At 46.4% G+C, this 21,683-nt stretch overlaps 1 protein-coding gene across 1 annotated transcript; it reads right to left on the reverse strand.

Annotated features, from left to right (window-relative positions):
* Window positions 1–405: 405 nt before the first annotated feature.
* Window positions 406–20,242, reverse strand: LOC144094846 (uncharacterized). The gene is made up of 3 exons (XM_077628732.1): window positions 19,755–20,242; window positions 3,653–4,048; window positions 406–576 (listed from the first exon to the last, which is right to left on the reverse strand). The coding sequence occupies exons 1-2, from the start codon at window positions 19,770–19,772 to the stop codon at window positions 3,686–3,688; spliced, it is 381 nt and encodes a 126-aa protein (XP_077484858.1). The 5' UTR covers window positions 19,773–20,242; the 3' UTR covers window positions 406–576; window positions 3,653–3,685.
* Window positions 20,243–21,683: the final 1,441 nt, after the last annotated feature.

Consider the following 21,683-nt stretch of genomic DNA (forward strand, 5'->3'; position numbering starts at 1 on the left):
GTACCTTATAAGTATAAAGAGCTACGAATGAGGCGATGCTAGCACTCATTTAAACGTACGTCTAACGTTCCTTTGTTCGTCAGTGAAGTACGTTATTGAACTGCTTAGTCGCGATTAACAGCGAGAACTCACGTCCAAGATTGCTGCGTCTTTGTTTTCTTTGTTGTTAATTGACTATTCTGCGAGGCGAACTAAATTACAACTCAAACTCAGACGCCTGAGCAATCGCGGCCCAACATATATTACCGTGATACCTCCAACGTAACTGTACGAGCAGGACATTTCGTTTTTGTTTGTTTTTCGCAGCGAAAAACTTTTCTGAATGCACACACTTGGGGACGGAAGCACGCAAGAAAATCAAGCAGGCATCACATTAAAAATTAATGACAACTCTTCAATCTAGTTTAAACCTTTTATTAACAACGCTCAAGTTTTGTTATGAGAGATGATTACTATTTTACAAAATGTGAGGGTGCATTATGGCATGTGTTTTAGTCGACGCCTCGAGCAGACGGGCAGCAGCAGCGCCATCGGAAGCTCCTCGACTGGTGTCACTCTCTATTTTCAGGGAGAAGCCTGCAAATGAAAGAAAAATTTAGACGGGGCGTAGGCAGTACTCTCAGCCTGAATGCAAGGGAAAAGCGGCAAAGGTTCTAGATGATATGAGCCACGACATAGGAGGGATTAAGAATATGAAGACATGCAATTGACCTCGTCGTGTTCCCGAGGGGAGTAAATGCACAAAGGAGCATTCAGCTCTCGTTATACCCTTTCCTGACTAAGTCCAGCTTCATCGCGGAGTCAGGCGCCAAGGTGTTGACAACAAAACCACTAAGGCAGTGAACATTGCCGCAGTTCGTTGGTTCTGCCGCTACGAAGCGTGACATGCCACTGTAGTACACGTGTGGAAGTTCAGCCGTTGGCTTCGCAGAAGAATGCGTGAAAGATGTTGCAGAAATGACAAAAAGGACTAATACTTATGGTATGAACTGAATCTGAAACGATCTGAAACGTTCCTTACTACTGTAATTTTGACGCCGCCTGTTTTGTAACACGCCCACGTTACCATTAATTTTCTGGATAATGTTTTCTGAGGCAAGCTTTCATAGGTGTACCTACGGTTATTTGAGTGAAACTCACAAGGCCCTTATTTTCTCTTGAACACGTAACATACCTGATATGCAATATTACTGATCGCTTTTTAGTTATGGGAACTTGCAACACCTTATCGGTACAAAGTGAGAAATAAAGTAAAGTGGAAAAAAAAAAGAACTGGATGGCCACCTAGAAGCAACCTGGTGCCAGCAAAAACTGTGCGATCAGGCGCGAGGATGGCCATAAAGTTTAAGCCTGTTTAGAACGCGTTTAGCTCCGTCACACTATCGGAGTAGAGACTCTAAAAAGGTTAATTTAAGAGATTTGCGTTGGTTAGGGCTTAATGCAGAGAAACAGCAGCATGAAAGGCTCTTGCATACCAAAGTAATACGGGTCGTTAAGGAATATGAAAGCCTCATTTGGCGCTTTTAGGATCAATGATCTTTCGAAAGCAGGCCCCTTAGTATTAGCATGCATAATCGACAATTAATTACAAAATACAGAACCTAAAGATTAAAATAGCCTGACAGAATGAGCGTGTTTTGTTACGTCAGAAGCGCGTTGCAAGAGGCAATGATTGCGGGTATGTTCGCGTAATTTGTGAATCCTTGAAAGCGAAACATTTATTGCTTACTGTTCGCCGAAGTGACTTGCCGGCTCATTGATACCGTGTTCTCGGCTCTGTTACAGGAGCATGCTGTCTCGAGGCTGGTAACCTAGCTCATGTAAATATAAAATATTTTTCGTCTGTTTGATCGGTATTAGGTGATTCTTGCCCTCAACAGCTTATGCCACTTTGTACTGATCTCTTTCCACTTGCTTTAGAGTGTATATTGCTGCTTAGTGGTACGTGAAAGCTTTTGTGTCTCTTACGTAACGATATTAGTATTGTTATAATGAGTTAAATAGCCAAAAGCAGTAGGTTAGGAATTAAAGACCCTGCAGAGCTTTATGATGCCTGATCGTAAGCCAGTGTACTTTTGGGAACAATCGCAGCCTTAACAGCCTCTCTCTACAAGAATTAGCTGTGCTCAATAACTGTAACCATTTGTCCTTTCTATCATAATCATGAAATTTCTCAAAAAGCTGTTGGATATCAAGACACCTGCGAAAAACAAACGAATAAACAAGCCTCTATTACGAGGATCGGTAACAGTGCAAGCTTCCCTCTGTCCAGTCAGTAATTTGGGATGTTGCAAGGGAACAGCGCTCAAAACCGAGTATACAAAATAGGCAACAAAGAACGCCGTATGTTTGCTCGAAGGATACCGCGAGACTTATCAGTCATGACGACGGGAAAATGTCACACATAGGAATCAGAAGCCGCTGTTTGCACAACACTCGAGTTACCAGTACAAACGTTCCGTCGGATATAGAAACGCTTTCATTGAAGCAGAGGTCGGCAGCCCGCTATAGCCGCCGTTTAAAAGGTCCTGAAGGCCCCCCGCATGGAGATGCGGGGGGTCAATTTTACGCGACAGTTAAAGTCTAACGAGCTAACATGAAGGCATTCTGAGAAAATCATGCTTAATTCCTACTTTTACGGTGCGCATCTCAACGCTTAATATCCCAAGAGGCTATATGAAGGCAAAATTCTTTAATGCACGATATTCGTTTAAAAAGAATGTTGACATGCTTTTCAATGGCTTTCTTTTCAGCGACAATCTGAAATTGAAAACGACATCACGACATTAGGTTTCAGTCCTAACCGCATCATTCCTAGTTTTATATCGGTACCTTGCTACAAAGCAGCAATAACTTTTGTGGAGGGGGCAGTTGGGTTTTTAGGGACACGGGGAGTGAATATTATGAGGCAACTGAAGCGAAATACCTTGTCTCACCAGCGGGGGTCGCTAAATGGCTGTGGCGTTTTGTGGTGAACACAATTTCGCCGATTCAATTTGGGCCGTGGCAGTCGAATTCAGATGCGGGCAGAATGCAAACATGTCCATACGCTTTGGTTTTGCCGCACGTCAAAGGAATTGAGGCGATCTAAATTAGCTCAGAAGTCTCCACTATTCTGTTCTTCAAAGCTCCATATGTAACTTTCTCTCGAAAAACTCATTACTTTTGGAAATCTGCACTGCACCAAATGCTAGCATTGCGCTAACAAACGATTCTGCCGAAGTAGCATGGAAATGAGTCTATGCGGCTAAATGTGGACTGACCTTTAGTCCCCGATACCGTTGATACCGCTATAAGCGGGAAAACCGCGTTGCGGTTCACAGAAAGTACAAGTAAGTGGCTAATGGTGGCACATCACACTTCAGCCGGTTGATGATTTCCTCGTGATGAATGCCATCGTAGAAAGCAAGACCAAAATTCTCTACCCAGCAGAATTTTTGACCCCAAGCGCTTTCCGCACACATATCCCTGGCTTTGGGGAAAGCTCTTCTCCATCATCCCAAAACAATGTGCACCTATAGGTACAGCCCTCGCGGAATTTCCGGTTTGCATTTTCTGCTTGTTTTTTCCCTTGCGAATACGCACAGAACACAGGGCACCTCTCACGCTCCTCACGCACGCGAAACAGCACTGCGCCTTTGGCCAAGCTTGCCTTGCAGCTTCAAAGCGGAGTGGGCCGGAGACCTTATCGAGCCATCAGGTATCCGTCCATGTGCCCCGGAAAGAACGCCGCGTGATCGTGGCCCAGGCCTCCTCCGTGCAGTGCCCCACCAGCGGCGTACAAGTGCTGCGACTCAGACTGCTGCAGCAGGGCGCCGTATGGGTTGCGGACCACGTACTCCGGCTCGTTCACGTAGTCCCTGTGTCCGTGCCCATAGCTCCGGCTCCGGTGGCCGTGCCGGTCGTCGCTCTCGTGGATGGTGCTCACCATGAAGCCGTGCGGGTACTCTTCTCCGCCAGCGTACATATGCTGCCCGGCTCCCTGCTCGATGCTGGCGTGGCTGGGCACCAGCGCAAGGCAGCAAGCCAGCAGGGCCAGCGCTGAGATCTGCGGGTGTCCCTGCGTCTCAGTGTGACTTGGTGACCCAAGCTAAGCAGGCTGCCAAGTATAGTGTTTTAAGTGTTAGGTCGCATTTTATACTTTTTTTAATGAATTAAATGGCCTGCGGCTATTTAAGTGACCGTCTGAACGAGTATTGTTCACTGTCGGTACGGCACTTTTTGGACAAATTTCGTTTATTGGCGCCAAACCAGCTAAGGAGACATAATCCATAACGTTACCCTGCACAATATATGTTTTTCTTGCACGGAAAGAAAAACGAAAACGAAATGCAAGAGAAGTTAAGGTTTCATTACTTTATGTTAAGTTGCAAGTTTCGCTGGCTGTATCCGCCGCCAAAAGACATTCAAGCCCCGTCCTCTTATTCTCATAACTCTTCGTATTCCTACTTATTCACGCGTTTTGCAATTTTGCAAATGGCCGACTTGTCAGTACAGAAAAAAAAATGTCTTTATACCTTTTTTATTTGCCTTTCTGCACAGCATTGTTTACTGCGAAAGAGTGGGTTTAGGCTGGCGTGTATGCGAATCACCATCGAGTGTGATGAGCCTGTAAGCTGGTTAAAGGAAACGGCAGCAGGCTCACAAAAAGAAAACGAGTGTTCTTAACCACCCAGTGACAATGAAAGTCGTGCCCATGAGAGACGTCTTTTTAATGCGTAAGCATTGTATGGCTATGTAAGCGGTTTCGGCATGGACTAGATAATCTCGGTCCTATAACGGAGGAACTACTTAGTATATAAAAAAATAGTATCATCGGATAGAGCATCGAAAGAGGATGTGCAATTGGCAAAATAGTTATGGTGGGTTAATTAGGTAATTAACTAGAGCCAATTAAGTAAAAAACTCTGTAGGCACCCGAACGACGTGGACGGGAACTTGTCTGCACTATAAACGTGGAAGAGAGCATCAAATATGCATTGAAAAACTTAAAACAGTAACAAAAATGGCTGATGTGAGTTAATTAGGTAATTAATTAGAGCCAATTGGATAGAAAAATGCGCTTACGTATTTCTACAATACTGGTACCGCAGTGATCTCTAACGTTTTTGGATTACTATTTTAGTAATAAATAGCTCTCGAGAAAGAGTACTGTTGTGTCGCAGTGCTCATACTTCTGCAAAATCCCCTTCAGGAAGAGTTGAAACCTGGCTCAGTTGGTACATAGCCTTGAATAAATAAACCAGTCAACAGTCGAAGGACAAAGAAGAGACGAGGAACACACAGCGACTGCCCCATCCAAACTTTCAAGCCTTTGTTCACGTGTTGCGCGTGGCAGAATTAGACTTCCTCTGAGTGCGACGCAGCATGAAAACTGCTACATTAATGTGCGACACGTCTGGTGTCAAAGATTCTCCTGTCTTGTGAAAAAGTTTACACTGGACAAACAGGCTAGTGGGTCAATGAAAGGCTGCTAGAGAGACACTACTCTTTGAACCCTGTCGACGAAGCAAGCCTTCCTCGCCACTGCCGGGAATGCGCTGCTACCGTTTTCCAATGTTAGGCTTCTTGGTAGAGGCAAGGGCAAGGTGGTGCGCAAAATTCTCGAAGCTTAATGCATCAGCATGCAAGAGGATACTATCTTTTTGATGTAAAAGGAACTAAGTTTCCTTTCGCACCGGCGCCAGCGGCCGCTTGGTTTTCTCTCTTATTGTTGTTTATGCTGTCTTGGTTGTTCTGTGCATGCCCGGTTGGCTTTCTTGGGAGACGGACTTGTTTCAATAAAGCACACTTGTTAGTTCCAGTCGCTGTGCGTGCCTCGCTTCTTCTCTGTCGTTCGTCTTTCGACTGGTTTGCTCATCCTTCAGACGAGACCTCTTTCTCAGAGTGGTATAAACGACCCTTCAGTATCTGGTCGCGGGCACACCTCCCTTTCTAGCGAAAATCTCTCTTGCAAGCTCCTCTGCAGGCAACGATTCCGATTTTTTTTTCTCACAGCAAGATTTCATGATCGTATTTGAAGCATTCGCTGCCGCCATTTTTAGATTAATCCTACCTTGCCCAGCGTCACTACTGTTATCATTAATCAGACAAGTATTCCGTTGACCGCTGAAGTTGGTCTAGTCTGCCATTCGCCTTAAACATTCATTTTCTCCAAAAAGGACCTGTATTTCGGCTTAAGGCGGCTTTTAGCTCCGGAGCCAAAACATGAAGGCTGCAACGACTTTAGAGAATGGAACTCATCGACGAACGAGCAGGAGTCCCTCCACGCAGTGCTTTGTGCAAGGTTTGCTGCTTACCAATCATAGTGTACAGAGAGGGGAAGACGCAGACCACGCGTTTAACGCCCCTTTCCCTGGCATTTTCTATTAACCCCTAAGTTTTCTAGCACTTCATTTTGTCAATTGCAGGCTAAGATATGCACAGGCGCTCGCACGATGTCATGCTACAAATCTGCGTTAGCGGTATCGGTTTCGCCGTATCGATCTATCGCCATCTCATTGCGTCTTTGAGCTTCCTTTCGCCATGCGCGCCTGGAGGAAGGAGGCATCTGGAAGGTGGAGGGGGTGGAAGTGGAGGGAGGCTCGGAAGCGGGAAATGCATTTTACTGATGCGTGCAAGGCGGGGCACCTAGCGGAGGGTGCCTCAGTGGAGGCCTCTTCCGGAACCGGAGGGTGCCCGCAAGCTCAGCTACTCAAATTCTTTCTTCCTTTCCCGGCATGTCATGGTCGGCCAGGTTGTGAGCAGCGAGCCTGAACCTTTGCATCTGCGAAACGCCATAAAGGCTTTCTGTGAAATAAACGGTGTGCTATGGAACGACGGAATAAATTAGTGCCTGACGTTCTTCTTAAGTTCAGTATCCTCAAGAAAGGTACAGGCAACGTCTCAGGATTCAACAAACTCAGAGGCCTTTTTTTTTGTTTTCGTTACGAAGTCGACAGCCTAGTGACCAGACCTGACATATGAAAGAATCATACCCAGAAATTTTGGACAAAAATATTTTTCAACGAGAAATAGTTGTCTAACGAACTTTTTTCGTATATTGTAAGGCAGGCTTGCATTTTTTGTGCTATTAAGGTTTTTGCTATCATCAGAACCGTTCCCCATTGGTTTTCTATGGCAGTCTTAACTATTCGATGTGAGCGATGAAAACTTTAAACGAAAGATTTTGCTATGCACCGGAAGAATAGACCATTACCTTCAATATGTCCATAACAGTACCTTACAGTATTCTAGTATTCTAAATTTCTGGCCAATAATTCTGAACTTGCCGCCTAAGATGGCAACACTGTTCACGTATCAAAACAATTGTTACTCGCTCATTTCTTTCGAGGTAATTTGAACAATATGTGCTTAACAACACAGGAAGCTTTCATTTTCACTGCGCCGAATAATCAAAAAATTTCCCGAATATATCGACTGCCGAAAAATTGCGCTTGTAAATAACCATCTTATAACTTCTTGTTTGCAGCCACGGGGCGTCTGCAAAGTAGCGAATGCTATTCTTTTATTCTGACCTGTGAGACTTGAAGCTTTTGAGAAGGACGGAAACACGCTACGGCACCGAGTGAATTTGTTCTATTGGTGCGCAGTATACTCAAGGCGTGACGCCTTAGTTTCCTTTCGCCTGAAGAGGACTACACATATCCTAGTACACACCACTTTTAAAATCGCATTGAGCGTCTTCTTTTTTTCCCTAATGGGAAAAACGACCATGCAGCGGAGGATACGCATTCTTGGTGAATCAGCAGTAGTAGGCTCCAACAGCACTAGGATCCTTAAAGCTTCTAGAAATTACTACCTAATAAGCCTTGTGAGCTGTAATGGAATATTCTTGGAGACGAAAGTATATTCCAAAAAACAGCGCAGTAGTCTTTCATGAAACATGTTTATACTTTACAGCTCTCCCCACTTTTCTAAACATGCCTTCATAATGCATTTCTTTCCGTCACTATTGTAACAACAAGATAAACGCGCTGCGTTGGGACTCAGCCGTCTGCTGATCCCTCATTGTGTCAGCAAGCCTTGGTCTGAGAGTCATCATCTGAAAGAATGACACTCACTATACGGTGTTCCCATTGTTGAAATAAATTATTGGACTATACATTTCTTCACAGTGCTTAATTTCGTTCCTTTCGTTTTTTGGCATCGCTTTGATGAAGTCGGCGGTGCGGTCATTTTGAATCGGAATAGTTTATAAACATAGTTAACGCATGCTGACAAGTTGGTTGAGTGCTAGGAGGCGACGATTAATCAGAGAGAAGGTTTTACAAGGCAGAAAATTGCGCATAAATCGTACAACGGAGGCATTTTTTAGGAATAAGAAACACCGAAGACATTCAGTGCATCGGCACCTCTTCTTGTACTCTGTCAGCAAGCTCGCGAGATGAAAACATTAGAAATAATCTGTACCAGCAGTGAGTTCTCTGACAGTTTTTACATCCCCTCACATTTCCAAACTTTAGCGTGGAAATATCAGTGTGAGTGTATATGATACAATGAAAAAGGGAATTCAAAAACATTTAGGAAATAACCTTGTGGCCTAGCAAAAACAAATACACGTTAGTTTAATGCCTGAGTTGGAAAATAGAACTAACGTAAAATTGCATATGTTTCACGCAGTACGTAGGATGTTCTACAATGATTGCAGTGGGAGCTCCTCTGAACGAAGGAGTCGTCGCGTAAGGGTCATAGATGCTGTCAGCGGCGTTCATTAAATTCGTCTCAGCCATTTCCTCAGGACCCGCCGCGGTGGCTCAGTGGTTAGGGCGCTCGGCTACTGATCCGGAGTTCCCGGGTTCGAACCCGACCTCGGCGGCTGCGTTTTTATGGAGGCAAAACGCTAAGGCACCTGTGTGCTGTGCGATGTCAGTGCACGTTAAAGATCTCCAGCTGGTCGAAATTATTGCGGAGCCCTCCACTACGGCACCTCTTCCTTTCTTCCTTCACTCCCTCCTTCATCCCTTCCCTTACGGCGCGGTTCAGGTGTCCGCCGAGATGTGAGAGAGATACTGCGAAATTTCCTTTCCCCCCAAAAATCCAATTATTATTATTATCATTTCCTCAAGGAGGCGTTTTTCTTTTTCGTCGTTCGAAACACTTTCCCTTCTCGAGACCACGTGCGGCCGCATAACGCTGCCGCCGCCGTCGAGATGGTCGCTTCTCTATTATGCATGGCCTCAAAACCACGTTGAAGACGTCTGCTGGCACTTCAGTCATTTGGCCCCGCCGCAGGTTGCAGCACGACTGCTCCTGAGCAGATGGACGTGGTAAATACATAGCAACATCACTTAGGTGCACCGTCCACCGCCTTGCGGCGATGGCCAAGGGGTCCTAGCAGCGAGCCGATCTGCTTACTGGTTCAGCGCCTGCCTGTCATCGAATTCCGCTCGGAGCTCAAAGGTGATGTTTTTGAAAGCGAAAGCTTTACTACTCCAGCCAGCCAGCCATTTCGGCTCGTCGCGCACTTCAGCCGTATGCGCGTGGCCTGACCTTGAGCCGCGCTCCCACAGATGGCGCCGCCGCCGACGCCGCTGCCGTCGCCGCTCGCTCACCCAGATGTGCTCCGCTGGGGTATAGGGAGAGGAGGTGTCGCCTCGCGGGGTATGTATGTATATATATTTATGAAGGGAGCCAACAGTCACCGAAACCAAGGTGCATAGGGGAACGTTAGTTTTTTTTTTTTAATGTGTTATGCTTATCAGTAGGATAATAATTCTCAGATTAATAAATCGCTTAAAGAAAATTACTTATAAAGCAGCAGAAAAAACAACCATGCCGCCGGTGGGATCCGAACCCACGACCTCCGAATATCGCGTCCGGTGCTCTTACCAACTGAGCTACGGCGATGGCTGTCCAATCTGCTGTCCAATATATATATATATATATGTTAAGGAAGCCAACAGTCAACGAAACCAAGGCACATAGGGGAATGTTTCTAATCTGTTTTTTTATTTTTTTTATAATTTGAAGTGGCAATTAATCGGTGTTTAAAGAAAATTACTTATAAAGCAGCAGAAAAAAACAACCATGCCGCCGGTGGAATCCGAACACACGAACTCCGAATATCGCGTCCCGTGCTCTTACCAACTGAGCTACGACGACGGCTGTCCAATCTGCTGCTCTCGTGGGTATTTATGTTTATTGGGTGTAAGCGAACCTTGAGAGTGTTCACCAGCGCCACCCTCGACCTTAGCGGCTGACGTAGCACGTCCTGTAATACCGCGAGCGTGACGTGGAACGTCATCTAACGGCGAGGGCGGAAACTGTGCGAGAGCCCTCTTAAGCAACCTATGGCATCAAGACTGCCAGAACCGAGACCTTCGTTAAGCTATTAGCAGATAAGTGAAAGGAAATGAGGGGCCCGTTTGACAAACTTACGAAGGGAGCCAATTGTCACCAAAACCCAGGTGTATAGGGGAATGTTTTTTGTTATGTGTCGTGCTTATCAGTGGGATATTATAGTACGTAGATTAATAAATCGCTTAAAGAAAATGACTTATAAAGCAGCACAAAAAACAACCATGTCCCCGGTGGGATCCGAACCCACGACCTCCGCGTTCGGATAAGCACAACACATAAAAAAACAGTCCCCTATGCACCTTGGTTTCGATGACTGTTGGCTCCCTTCGTAAGTATATATATATATATATATATATATATATATATATATATATATATATATATATATATATATATATATATATATATATATTAGCAGACAAGTCAAAGGAAATGAGGGGCCCGTTTGACAAATTTATGAAGGGAGCCAACAGTCACCGAAACCAAGGTGCATAGGGGAACGTTAATTTTTTTTTAATGTGTTATGCTTATCTGTGGGATAATAATATTTAGATTAATAAATCGCTTAAAGAAAATTACTTATAAAGCAGCAGAAAAAACAACCATACCACCGGTGGGATCCGAACCCACGACCTCCGAACATCGCGTCCGGTGCTCTTACCAACTGAGCTACGGCGACGGCTGTCCAATCTGCTGCTCTTGTGGGTATTTATGTTTACTGGGTGTAAGCGAGCCTTGAAAGTGTTCACCAGCGCCACCCTCAACCATAGCGGCGGACGTAGCACGTCCTGTAATGCCGCGAGCGTGACGTAGAACGTCATCTAACGGCGAGGGCGGAAACTGTGCGAGAGCCCTCTTATGCTACCTATGGCATCAAGACTGCCAGAACCGAGACCCTCGTTAAGCTATTAGCAGACAAGTTAAAGGAAATGAGGGGCCCGTTTGACAAATTTATGAAGGGAGCCAACAGTCACCGAAACCAAGGTGCATAGGGGAACGTTATTTTTTTTTAATGTGTTATGCTTATCTGTGAGATAATAATACTTAGATTAATAAATCGCTTAAAGAAAATCACTTATAAAGCAGCAGAAAAAACACTCTCAAGGCTCGCTTACACCCAGTAAACATAAATACCCACGAGAGCAGCAGATTGGACAGCCGTCGCCGTAGCTCAGTTGGTAAGAGCACCGGACGCGATGTTCGGAGGTCGTGGGTTCGTATCGCACCGGCGGCATGGTTGTTTTTCTGCTGCTTTATAAGTAATTTTCTTTAAGCGATTTATTAATGTAAGTATTATTATCCCACAGATAAGCATAACACATTACAAAAAAAAATTAACGTTCCCCTATGCACCTTGGTTCGGTGACTGTTGGCGCTTCGCCTCAGTGTACTGTAGTTGTTATGGAGAGCGCGAAAGAGATATGCAACCACGACAGAACGAAGCGAGGAAGAGACAACGCGCACAAGAGACGCCAGAAGAGCGCGCTGCATGACTCGAGGAGCGTCGTAACGAAGATGCGGCTAAAGGAAGTCGTGCCATGTCCCGGGGTAACTCTTCAACTGCGGAAGAGAACGGTTTGAGTTCTCGAGAGCGTCGGAATGAGACGCTGCGTAGACGAAGTGCCGAGGAAACGAAGCTTTCGCAATTCAACTAGGGTGAACCAGAGCTAAACCACCGCCAATTTTTTGTTATTCGAAAACACGTAGTCTCTTTTCGTGTTCTTTGAAAGCCTTTCGCCACACCTTGGCAGCATTGCTGGTTGCTGCGCATCCTCGTCTCCATATGGCAACTTGTTCCTCTTGCGACGCTGTATTTCGTATTTTTTAATGCGATAGCATTTAATCTGTCGTCTCACAAGAAATTTCTTCTCTGTAACAAAATTCCCTGATTGGTCAATTTCCTTTTTACGTCGTCAGGGTCACTTGCCCCAATTGTCCAATCAGCGAGCACAGCTAAATTTGATATTCCCCACGAAAAATTTTCTGATTGGTCGAAAGAGGTTACGTCACCTTGTGACGTCATCACAAACTGGTCGCAGTAGAAGGTGGAAAACTGTTCACCGGTCTGTGAGCAAACTGCCCAGCGTTTCCAAATTCAATGCAGTTGCCACCTGCCCACCGTGACGCTGCGCATGAGCTTTATGACAGCTCGGTAAGAGCAACGTGGGTCTCAAAAGCCCCACCTGTGGCAGTGTTTGAAAGAGCCACTGCCGGGGCTGTGGTGCATCGCTGAACCCCTGTACCACTGCTCCAGTAGGGGTATAGGGACGCCCGCGATCTATGAACGCCATAATGTCATTGAGAGGGTCGTGAAGTTATCAGCACCGTGTGGACCAGTGGACTAATCATAGGGCGCCGCCAAAGATGAACACGTGAGCACTCCCAAAATTTGGAAATTGGCCCACGGCCCCAAATTCCTAAGGACACCCAAAATTTTGGAACTAGGCTCAGTCCAGAAAATGGATTAAGGTGGATTAGTGGGTGCAATTAGTATAACCCCATATGATAATCCAATCGAAGATACTTGAACATTCTGGAAGGTGATGACTCATGCATATCATATAAGGGCAATGGAACCGGTTCCAACCCAAGTTTTAGTGGTAAAATCGCAGGAAGAACATTAGACATTCATTGTGGACACCACAGCAGGCAGCCTAAATGCTATCGCATTTTCTTCTTTATGAATGTGGCTAAGAAGTTTCCTAATTTTTTTTTCCTTTCCTTTCTTTCATCTGTTTGCCATGGATCAGGCGCAGGTTTGATCAACAGCTAGTGAGGAACATTGCTTGCCTGCTACTGACGTCACAGGCAGCTGTTGCCAATGGTAAAGGGGAAAAAGAAACGAAGGGGAAACGAAAGCTTGCAAGATACGGCCCCTGGCCGCGATTCCTTCTTCCTCTTCGCTGTTTCACATCGTGACCGCTACGAGGCGCCTCGTTTTCACTTTCACACGGCCGACGCGCGTTCCCGCGGGTGTAGGCCGTAGAGCTTTGGCTGAAAAATCAACTGCACTTGAGGTCGGGACGCCCAACCGGAACATCCTGCACTTTTGTTGTGCAGCCTCCCAAAATTAAATGTTATCGCCCGAGTGTCGACCACCTTGGTCAGTTCCGCACGACTGACCTCAGCAGCGAGACAGGCGAGGGCTCTCGCGAGCGCACAAAGCTAAACAGAAAGCCCTCGTCCGGCACCAGTGTTGTACGCTACGCTCGTCACGCGTGACGGGAGAGGAAGTTCAGAGGCATTCCTAGAGCGCCGGACTCAGCGCTAAAAATAAAACGTCCTCTCTCTCTCTTAAGCACGGCATGTGGCCCACTGCTGTTAACTACTAGGTGCACTTGGTACATCGAAGAAGCCGAGAAAGTTTAAGAATAGCGCCTCGTGGGTAACAGCAGCGCCGCGCCTGCCATGTTCGGGAGAAGGGCGTAGCAGAGGACACTCGCACCGAGTGTGGGCTCCGTGAACACGCGCATGCACTTTCCGGTTTCGTCGTGCGGGGCTAAGCGACTCAGCGGACGATGCTCGAGAGATTGTTAAAAATGTACGGATCTGCACTTTGTTTTTACTGGAACTTATTTATACCTAACGTGTGTCGCAACGAAGTGAGCGACCTCCCAGTCATGCTCGTGTGCGAGAGCGCTGCATGCTGTGTGCGCAAGACCGCTGGTGACTTGGGATGATGATGATGATGATGGTGATGATGATAACAGTTGTTAGGGAAAAAACGTCTCTCGTCCTTAGGCCTTTTGGCATACCATCTCGTGCGAACTTAAATCAAGGGAAGCTATGCTAACATTGATTTCTTGCGTCTGCAGTAGCATTTCACAGCGTCCATCATGAACTGCGTCTGTCATGTTTTTACAATCCATGAAGCCGCTACGTACAAGCCTTAGGTATTAATATTGACTGTGGGCGTGACTCCGCACATACGTTGATTACAAAATGGGTGAGGTGGCACTCATCTATAGCCAAACACTGCCGAAGACACGGCGACGGGAGAATACGGCAATGAGCTCTTGGGCAGTCAGTCCTCATCCCGTCTTTTTCCTCTGCTTTCGTCGGGCCTTGAGTGCTGCTGGTTAGAATCGTCAGTGATCTGCTCTTACTCATAGCAGGCAAACTGCTACAGACTTGCGCATTTTTTTCTGACTTTTTGTTCAGGGTGCGTTCATTTGCTGGTCGGTTTTGCGAGCGTTTTTCGTTTCCGTTCATTTGTATTTCTCCCACAGACAGTAGGGAAATGGTAAGAAATGCAGATATCGTGAACCACTCTGCACGAAGAAGTGTTCAAGAAAATAAAAACGCTGGAACGAATGTACAAAGGAACGAATCAACCGTAGGGAAATGGTAAGAAATGCAGATATCGTGAACCACTCTGCACGAAGAAGTGTTCAAGAAAATAAAAACGCTGGAACGAATGTACAAAGGAACGAATCAACCGCAAGACGTTTATCATGCTACCTATGCGATGAAAAGGGAAATGCCTCTCTCTAACATTGAACTGCTCGCTGAAGGCACGTGAAGCGTAAAGGACATCTTCCATATACTGCCTGTGCATACTAAGATGCTTGCATATAACATCAGTGTTGGCACGAATAAGTGGTAAAATTACCGGAATTCATATTCCACCTTTATTTTTTTCAATTTTGCTTAAACATCATAGAGAACATTCAGTTTTAAAACTTTTTTTTGCCTTAAGTTTCCATTCTGTTTTCAAAAAAAAATTGCATTGCCAACCGCTCTTGATCAGTGCACCTGAACATTATTAAAACTAGACCGCTTGAAGTGAAATAATCGGTTAAGTGGAGGAGACGTAATACCAATGAATGTAACGAACGCCTTTTGTTCCAGAACTGTCGACCCTAAAGTCTTTTCGCTCTCCTTCGAGAAGAAGAACTTGCAGCGGTGGCTTGACCCCACCGCTCACCGCCTCATCCCCTAAACCTTCGAGATAGCTTTTCCCAGCACAGAGACCTTATGGAACCATGGAAACACTGTTACTTTTGCCACCTGTACTACTATTATATTACTAGTGATGTTTCTACTGCAACTATACTATTACTACTACTACTACTACTCTAATACTCTACTACTCTACTACTACTACTACTACTACTACTACTACTACTACTACTACTACTACTACTACTACTACTACTACTACTACTACTACTACTACTACTACTACTTCATAAACCACGGTAAGCTTCTATGACGCAGGTATCGCTTTAGCTATAACCGGCATTTTCGCTGTAAATGGACACATCACTAAGCATTCGCATCTCGCTGGGCAAGAGTAGAGTGGTACGCAGAGCAGATCGGCGTTGAATGCATGCAGAGATTGACACGCTCGCGCAATTAACGATGACGGGAAACGTCAGCGAGGTGCTGTTTTCTTTGCTCTAAGACTAACTTAGAAGTCTTGCGGCATGCAGTAAGTGCATGAAGCACTGCAATTTAATATTGAACGTAAATACTTGGCCGCTGAGCTGACAGAGATGGGATTTTAACGAGAGTAGTGCTATGAAGGTCTGCGTTAATCTATTGGGACTAGAGCTCCTTTGGTATATAATATTAATGCCAAAAGTAGTTAGGTTATTCCAGGAAGCAATAGATATACGAAAACGTATTTCAGCGTCTCTTCTACATCGTTGTAACGAGGATTAAGTGCTTTTGAACTAGTTCCCACATTGGCGGTTCAGCTAAAAGAAAGTCTTTAAGGCTTCACTGAAAACAGGCGAAAGTAGCGTGCGAAGCCTGTCTCTTACACCGAACTTTTATTCTCTGCTCTTATGCTTGAGCCCCAATCAGCAGTCACTCACTCTACGTGGATCACTTGGATTATTATGAAAAATATGTTTCAGGAACAATGTTTTCAAAAGAGAAATAGGTCACCGAGCCAAAAGCGTCTTTTAGTTTCCTAATTTATCCCTTGATCCTTTGAATTCTGTGAAAGCTTCAGGAAAGGTATGAATGATGCAGCAACTGCCTAATGCAGTACTTGACGCAAGCTATAAAACATTTAAAGAACTGCTTAAACTATTTTCAAGACATAAAGCTGCTCTACAGGGCAGGACGGAGGAAAGAAGCAGACAATAATGTGCGTGTGTGTGTTTGGTCGGCTCCTTTCCCTCGTCCTGTCCTGTAGCACAGTCTTCGTTCCTGTAATGATTCTCCCGCTGGCCCCTAAGCGTAACAAGAAAAAATTTTCAACAGTGCTAGACACAGGGCCAGACATAAGAGACAAACACGTACTGCGCCGTTTTTGTCTCTTATATCTGGCCCGGTGTCTAGTGCTGTTGAAAATTAATTCTTGCTGTGGAGCACCAACTCGCCCAGTCTGCCGTCCCTAAGTGTACTTTGTTGAATTCTATGAACTTAAGCGCGCAAGCTCTCTTTTGCTCTGAGTTTTGTGTTGCGCTGTGGTGTAGGTTTAGTTGCATTGGACCTAAATTGATTTGCCCGCCATAAAACAGCGTCTAATTGTTTATTGTGTCACAAGGCAGTTCCCAATAAAGAGCCTTCTTTGCAACCATTTTTATTGTAGGATTTGACACATTCTTTGAGCTGTCCCCTAAAAACCATTCATTATTTGCCGGCGCCACGTATGTTGCACGCGCAGCGATATTGTGTGGCTTTCGGATAGGCCCACCGCCACCATTCAAGCTGCCCAAAGCTTCATAGCGTCGGCAAAGACCACATGACCGCATAATTTCGCTAGGGCTACCTCACGTTCATGTCCCAGCGAAATTCTGGGAAAGGGATGACCTATATCACGGAGTTAAAGGAGAGTTTACATGTGCGCCTGTCCTCTACTGTTCTGAAGACGGATGCTGTTTTCTCTGTAGCAGCACTTGTGAGGCGTGCGCAGTTTTCAATAGAAACTTTCAGAATAGAGCAGACATCTCCTCTTTTCCGTGGAGAGAATCGGCGCTTAGGAAAAGGAACGGAAGCGAGCACGAGAACAGCTGATAGGGCCTCTATGTTTGTACCGTTGGCATTCTCAACGAAGAGTGAAATTTTAGGAAGCGCTGAAGAATCACAACTGCCTAGAATGAAAAACCATAACGCACCCTCCAGTACGCAGGGCAAAGTTGCGCGGCTCCGTTACGGCTAAAGGCTTTGGCGTGGAGGAAGGAAATTTCCTGGAAGTAAGAACGGGTCCAGCATCCGCATCCGCGTACGTGCCCAGCAAAGCCAGCAGGTTATTTTGGAAGAATAGAGAGTCCTGCGTAGGGCGGCGTGTGCTGAGGAGCTCTTCCACGGAGCCACGCTCGGGTCCATTTTCCTCAAAGTACCGCAATCGCCGCTCGTGAAACAACGGAGAAGAAAAGAGGACCTGACTGGGGCGCAGCTCAACGCCGCCTGGAAGTGCACAGCGTTGCTTCCTCGTCGGAAGAGCCAGAGAACGTGCTCGCCACAATCGACATCGTGTACGTCGGTGGACGGGTCGCGCCCTGCTACGTAATCGTGTACGATGGTCGAAGCTTGAGTCTAGTAGTACACGATGCTGATTCTTTAATGTCATTCGTTACGGAGTCCTTCACACTGTTTGTCCTTTCAGAATGCTTCATATTGTGCCATCTCTGTATGCGTGCTACTCTCACTCTCCCACTAAAAGCGTTGATTAAGTGCTCGCAGTTTTGACTTCCTAATTAATCGAGGCTGATAGCAATTCAACCTGGTGATTTGTGTGCCGTGGATGTTATATTAGGCCAATTAAGTAAGTTGGTTTTCGATAGTGGGTTGATTTTATACCTGTTATGCGTTAATGCTGCTGACTCAGCATAACAGCTAACGACTGTTCAAGGTTCTGAAACATTCATCCCTCCGGCCGCCTTTCAGGGTGCGGGACGGGGATTTATGCTAAATAAAAGAATGAGTGTTTACTTTGCTGTTGAACATAAATCGCTCAGTTGTGACTTGCGACACTGCAGCTTTCAGAATTTTCCCCAGATCTCTGCCGGATCACCGTGAATAGGAAGTACAACTGTCTGCTTTCAATGTTCGAATGAATCAGTGTTTTAAGGTGCTTTGAAAGACAGAGATCTGTGCTGTATTTATGTATACGTACTTTGTTTATCCTGATGGGCTGCCCTATCCGCATGCAAACTGCATTCTTAAGCAGATAGGTACAGACTTTGATGTATCATTAGATGAATTAATGAATCACAGTTACAATGCTGGAACAGATTGTTCCTTGCGCAGATTATGCGTCTACGGAAAGAAATCATATCTTAGGGTGCCTAAAATCACTTTTATGGCCATGACATTGTTCCGCTGTACACGTCGTTCTCGCAACCGATAATCTATGCGAAGAGATATCTGTTAATTTCGACGCAGTTACTGCAGGCGGAGATGACAATGAGGGTCAAATTTCTCGCTAAAAATCTTGTTTCTAGCCACGCAGGTTGCGTATCAGTGGTGTCAGTCTACGGAAATTTGACAACTGTTTACTTCGTGCTATGATTTTTCGATGCAGTTGAATAGTTTTTTCTTTTGTCGAACACATTTCTCAGATTTTGATGTTCGGTATATATGTCCTGTAATTAGAGACATCTAGTGAAAGGGTAAACAGTATGTTTTCTTAGAAAAAATCTTCAAAACGCTACATAAAATCTATTCCTTCTAAAAATTACGGTGGGTAATATGCGGAGCTTCATCTAACGCAACAAAACTACTTCCCATATAACGTGGCTTTCAATTCTTCGGGTGGAAGTACAAAACCGCATCTCAGTGATTTGTATGTCCACTTGAAGAAATGAGGTTAATCGGAGATTTGAACGCTGTGTATGTTTATGAAAACGGTTTTGTCAAACGCGGCCTCTCTTCGAGAAAGCGTAAAAAACGACAGGAAAAATATCTTTCCGTTTTTTTACGTGCACCTATCTTTCTAGAAAGCACCGCTGTAATGCGCCTCCTCTGACAGCAGTAAGATCGCTGACTTAAGTATGCCCGAGCGCTTGGGCTCAAGCACACATATGACCTATAGTGCATAACGCATTCGTTTTGAGAACTCTCACTGGCGCCGAACAATCAACAAACGCTCTCCCGACAGCTTCCAAAGCCAGTGCCAGACCGACTCCTGGCCATAGGATTGTAGTTAGTAGCGCTTTGCTTCCTTATCTGTAACCATGCACAAAGAATACAATGTGGGGTGCCAAAAAGAAACAAAACAAAATGTCCTACCCGCAGCCGTAAGCAACAGACAATAGTCCAAGCACCATGGTGAGTGCACTATTTTAGCCTACCTTCTCCCTGCGGTTATGAATAAAGTTTAAACGATAGGATATCCCGTATGTTACTCGGAATAGTTATCGCTTACCATCTACGACCGGTGCTCCTGAACACCACTCCGCGTCCTGCGGTCGCAGGCCTCTCGCCAGCGCTAGCACAGATGCTACAAAGGTTCGCTCGCGCGCAGTGCTGAGCAGCAGCTGCTCTCCGCTCACCTTGATGTGAGACGTCATGTCGCCTCGCAGCCGGCGCTGTGTCCCCACCTCAGCTGTCCGAAATCCAGAATGGCAAGAAACCGCGCGTGCGTTTGCAAAGGGCCATTTATAGCTTCCTTTTGGCCGGGTGGCGGCGAGGACGGGGAGGCGATGCCGGTGCGGAATCGGTAAGGGGGTGCTGGACCAGGAAAGGGGGCCACCGGCTACCGTCCAGCGAGCGCCCTTCCTCTCGGGCCTTCACACGTCATCCGCGAGCAACTCGGAATACTCTCGCTGCGCCGTTCCTGTTTTCTCTTCCTCGCGGGGCCGTACATACCCGGTCCGATTCGGCCGGCGATGAACAGTTACCAGTTATAGAAAAACCGGCCCTCTCCCCGACGCGCTCGCGGGCGCGAGACGAGAAGCCTGCAGGAAGGTGGCAGTGTTCTTCGGCCGGCGTGCACACCCTCCAGGCGGGCGTGTTTTGTTTCTGGCGGCCATCTCCGTCGCCGCCGGTTCCCTTTCGACCTCCTCGCCGATGCTTCTCGTACGCGCGACCTTAACAGGCCGCGCTTTTTTGCGTGGCACCTCTTTCGCAGAGAACAGCGCGCGCAGAACTATTTTTAGGCGGCGGCCTCTTCAGTGGAGGTCCGCTGCCCGTTACACACGGAACGCGAGGCGCATGCTCGCGTCTCCGAATTGAGCCGCCGCCGCCGCGGGCTCCGAGGCGGCGAACGAGCGGGAACTTCGGACCGCCGTTACGGATCGCTCTGCACTCCGCGCAAAGCACACCCGCGGCCCACCGCCGTGCGCTGCAGTGCATGAGTTGGCCGTGTTTTTCTTGCGCCTCTTCCAGTATTTTCGGCCACAGTAGAGCCAGCCTTAACTCTAAATTCGGACAGCGTGCCGACGGCCAACGAAGGCTATACGGTGGTTAGTGTAGACGCGAGCTTGCGTTTACGTGTCGGAAGAGCGTGTAAAGATTATCAGAGACGTTCGCCCTGACTGTCTGCGATGGCGTTAAGCGAAACGGCTCTGACTAGGAAGCGTGGGGTTCTAAAAATATGACTACATTCGTTTCCAAGCACTCCGAACATAGCTATAACGAACTGCTGTATTTTCCACGCCACGCAGAAGAAATTGTGCAAGAAACGGCTCTCAAAACACGGGGCCGGATGCGTAAACTCCCTGTGATGTCAATACGCGCAGAACGACCAACTCGAGGCGGCGCTTGCACCTCTTGAAGTTAAGGGATAAGGTGTAAAAGTACTTTGATATGATAACACAAATTCCACTCTTATCCGCGCACACCCCATTTCGGAAGATGTCGTGTGACGGTACTCTGAAGGTATAAAGGAGCACGCCGGGTAATTGAAGCCATTTTCAGCGCTCGGCCTACTCTCTATATTTAGTTAATCGGGGGGAAATCAACGAGCAGCCTGGAGGCGCGCCTTGACGTGCCGTCAGAAGAGCCGCTCCGCCTTGGAAGAGGAAGTGATTACCATTGCACTAATAATGGAATGCCAGCGGCTCAGACGGGTTGCTGGTCTCACGAGCAGCGCCGCCAGAAAACGCCGCTCATTTTAGGGCTCCCTCCGATCTCACGCCCCGGATAGACACGTGTGCGCCACCGTGGAGCCAAATTTGAGCCTCGGATTCTTAATCGCAGGCTGAAAATGTTCTCTCCTGAACTGCCTACGTCTGGACAGGTGAAGAAAGAAAAGACCACCCATGATAATGCGAAGTAGAAAAAGGACTTGATATATCGAATTATGCGATCGCGCGAGTCAGTAATGACTGAAAGGTTTTAATCACTAAATAATTACTGTCAAGAGTATACAGTTCCAGCTGCTCAAGAGCTATATAAATAAGGCCTCCGTTCTCGGGTTTCATTTTTTTTTCTTAGTTGGGGGAAAAGGGCGGGGTTAAAAATTAGCCTATATTTTTCAA

Source organism: Amblyomma americanum, chromosome 1 (assembly GCF_052857255.1).
Source record: "Amblyomma americanum isolate KBUSLIRL-KWMA chromosome 1, ASM5285725v1, whole genome shotgun sequence".
NCBI classification, from domain to species: domain Eukaryota; kingdom Metazoa; phylum Arthropoda; class Arachnida; order Ixodida; family Ixodidae; genus Amblyomma; species Amblyomma americanum.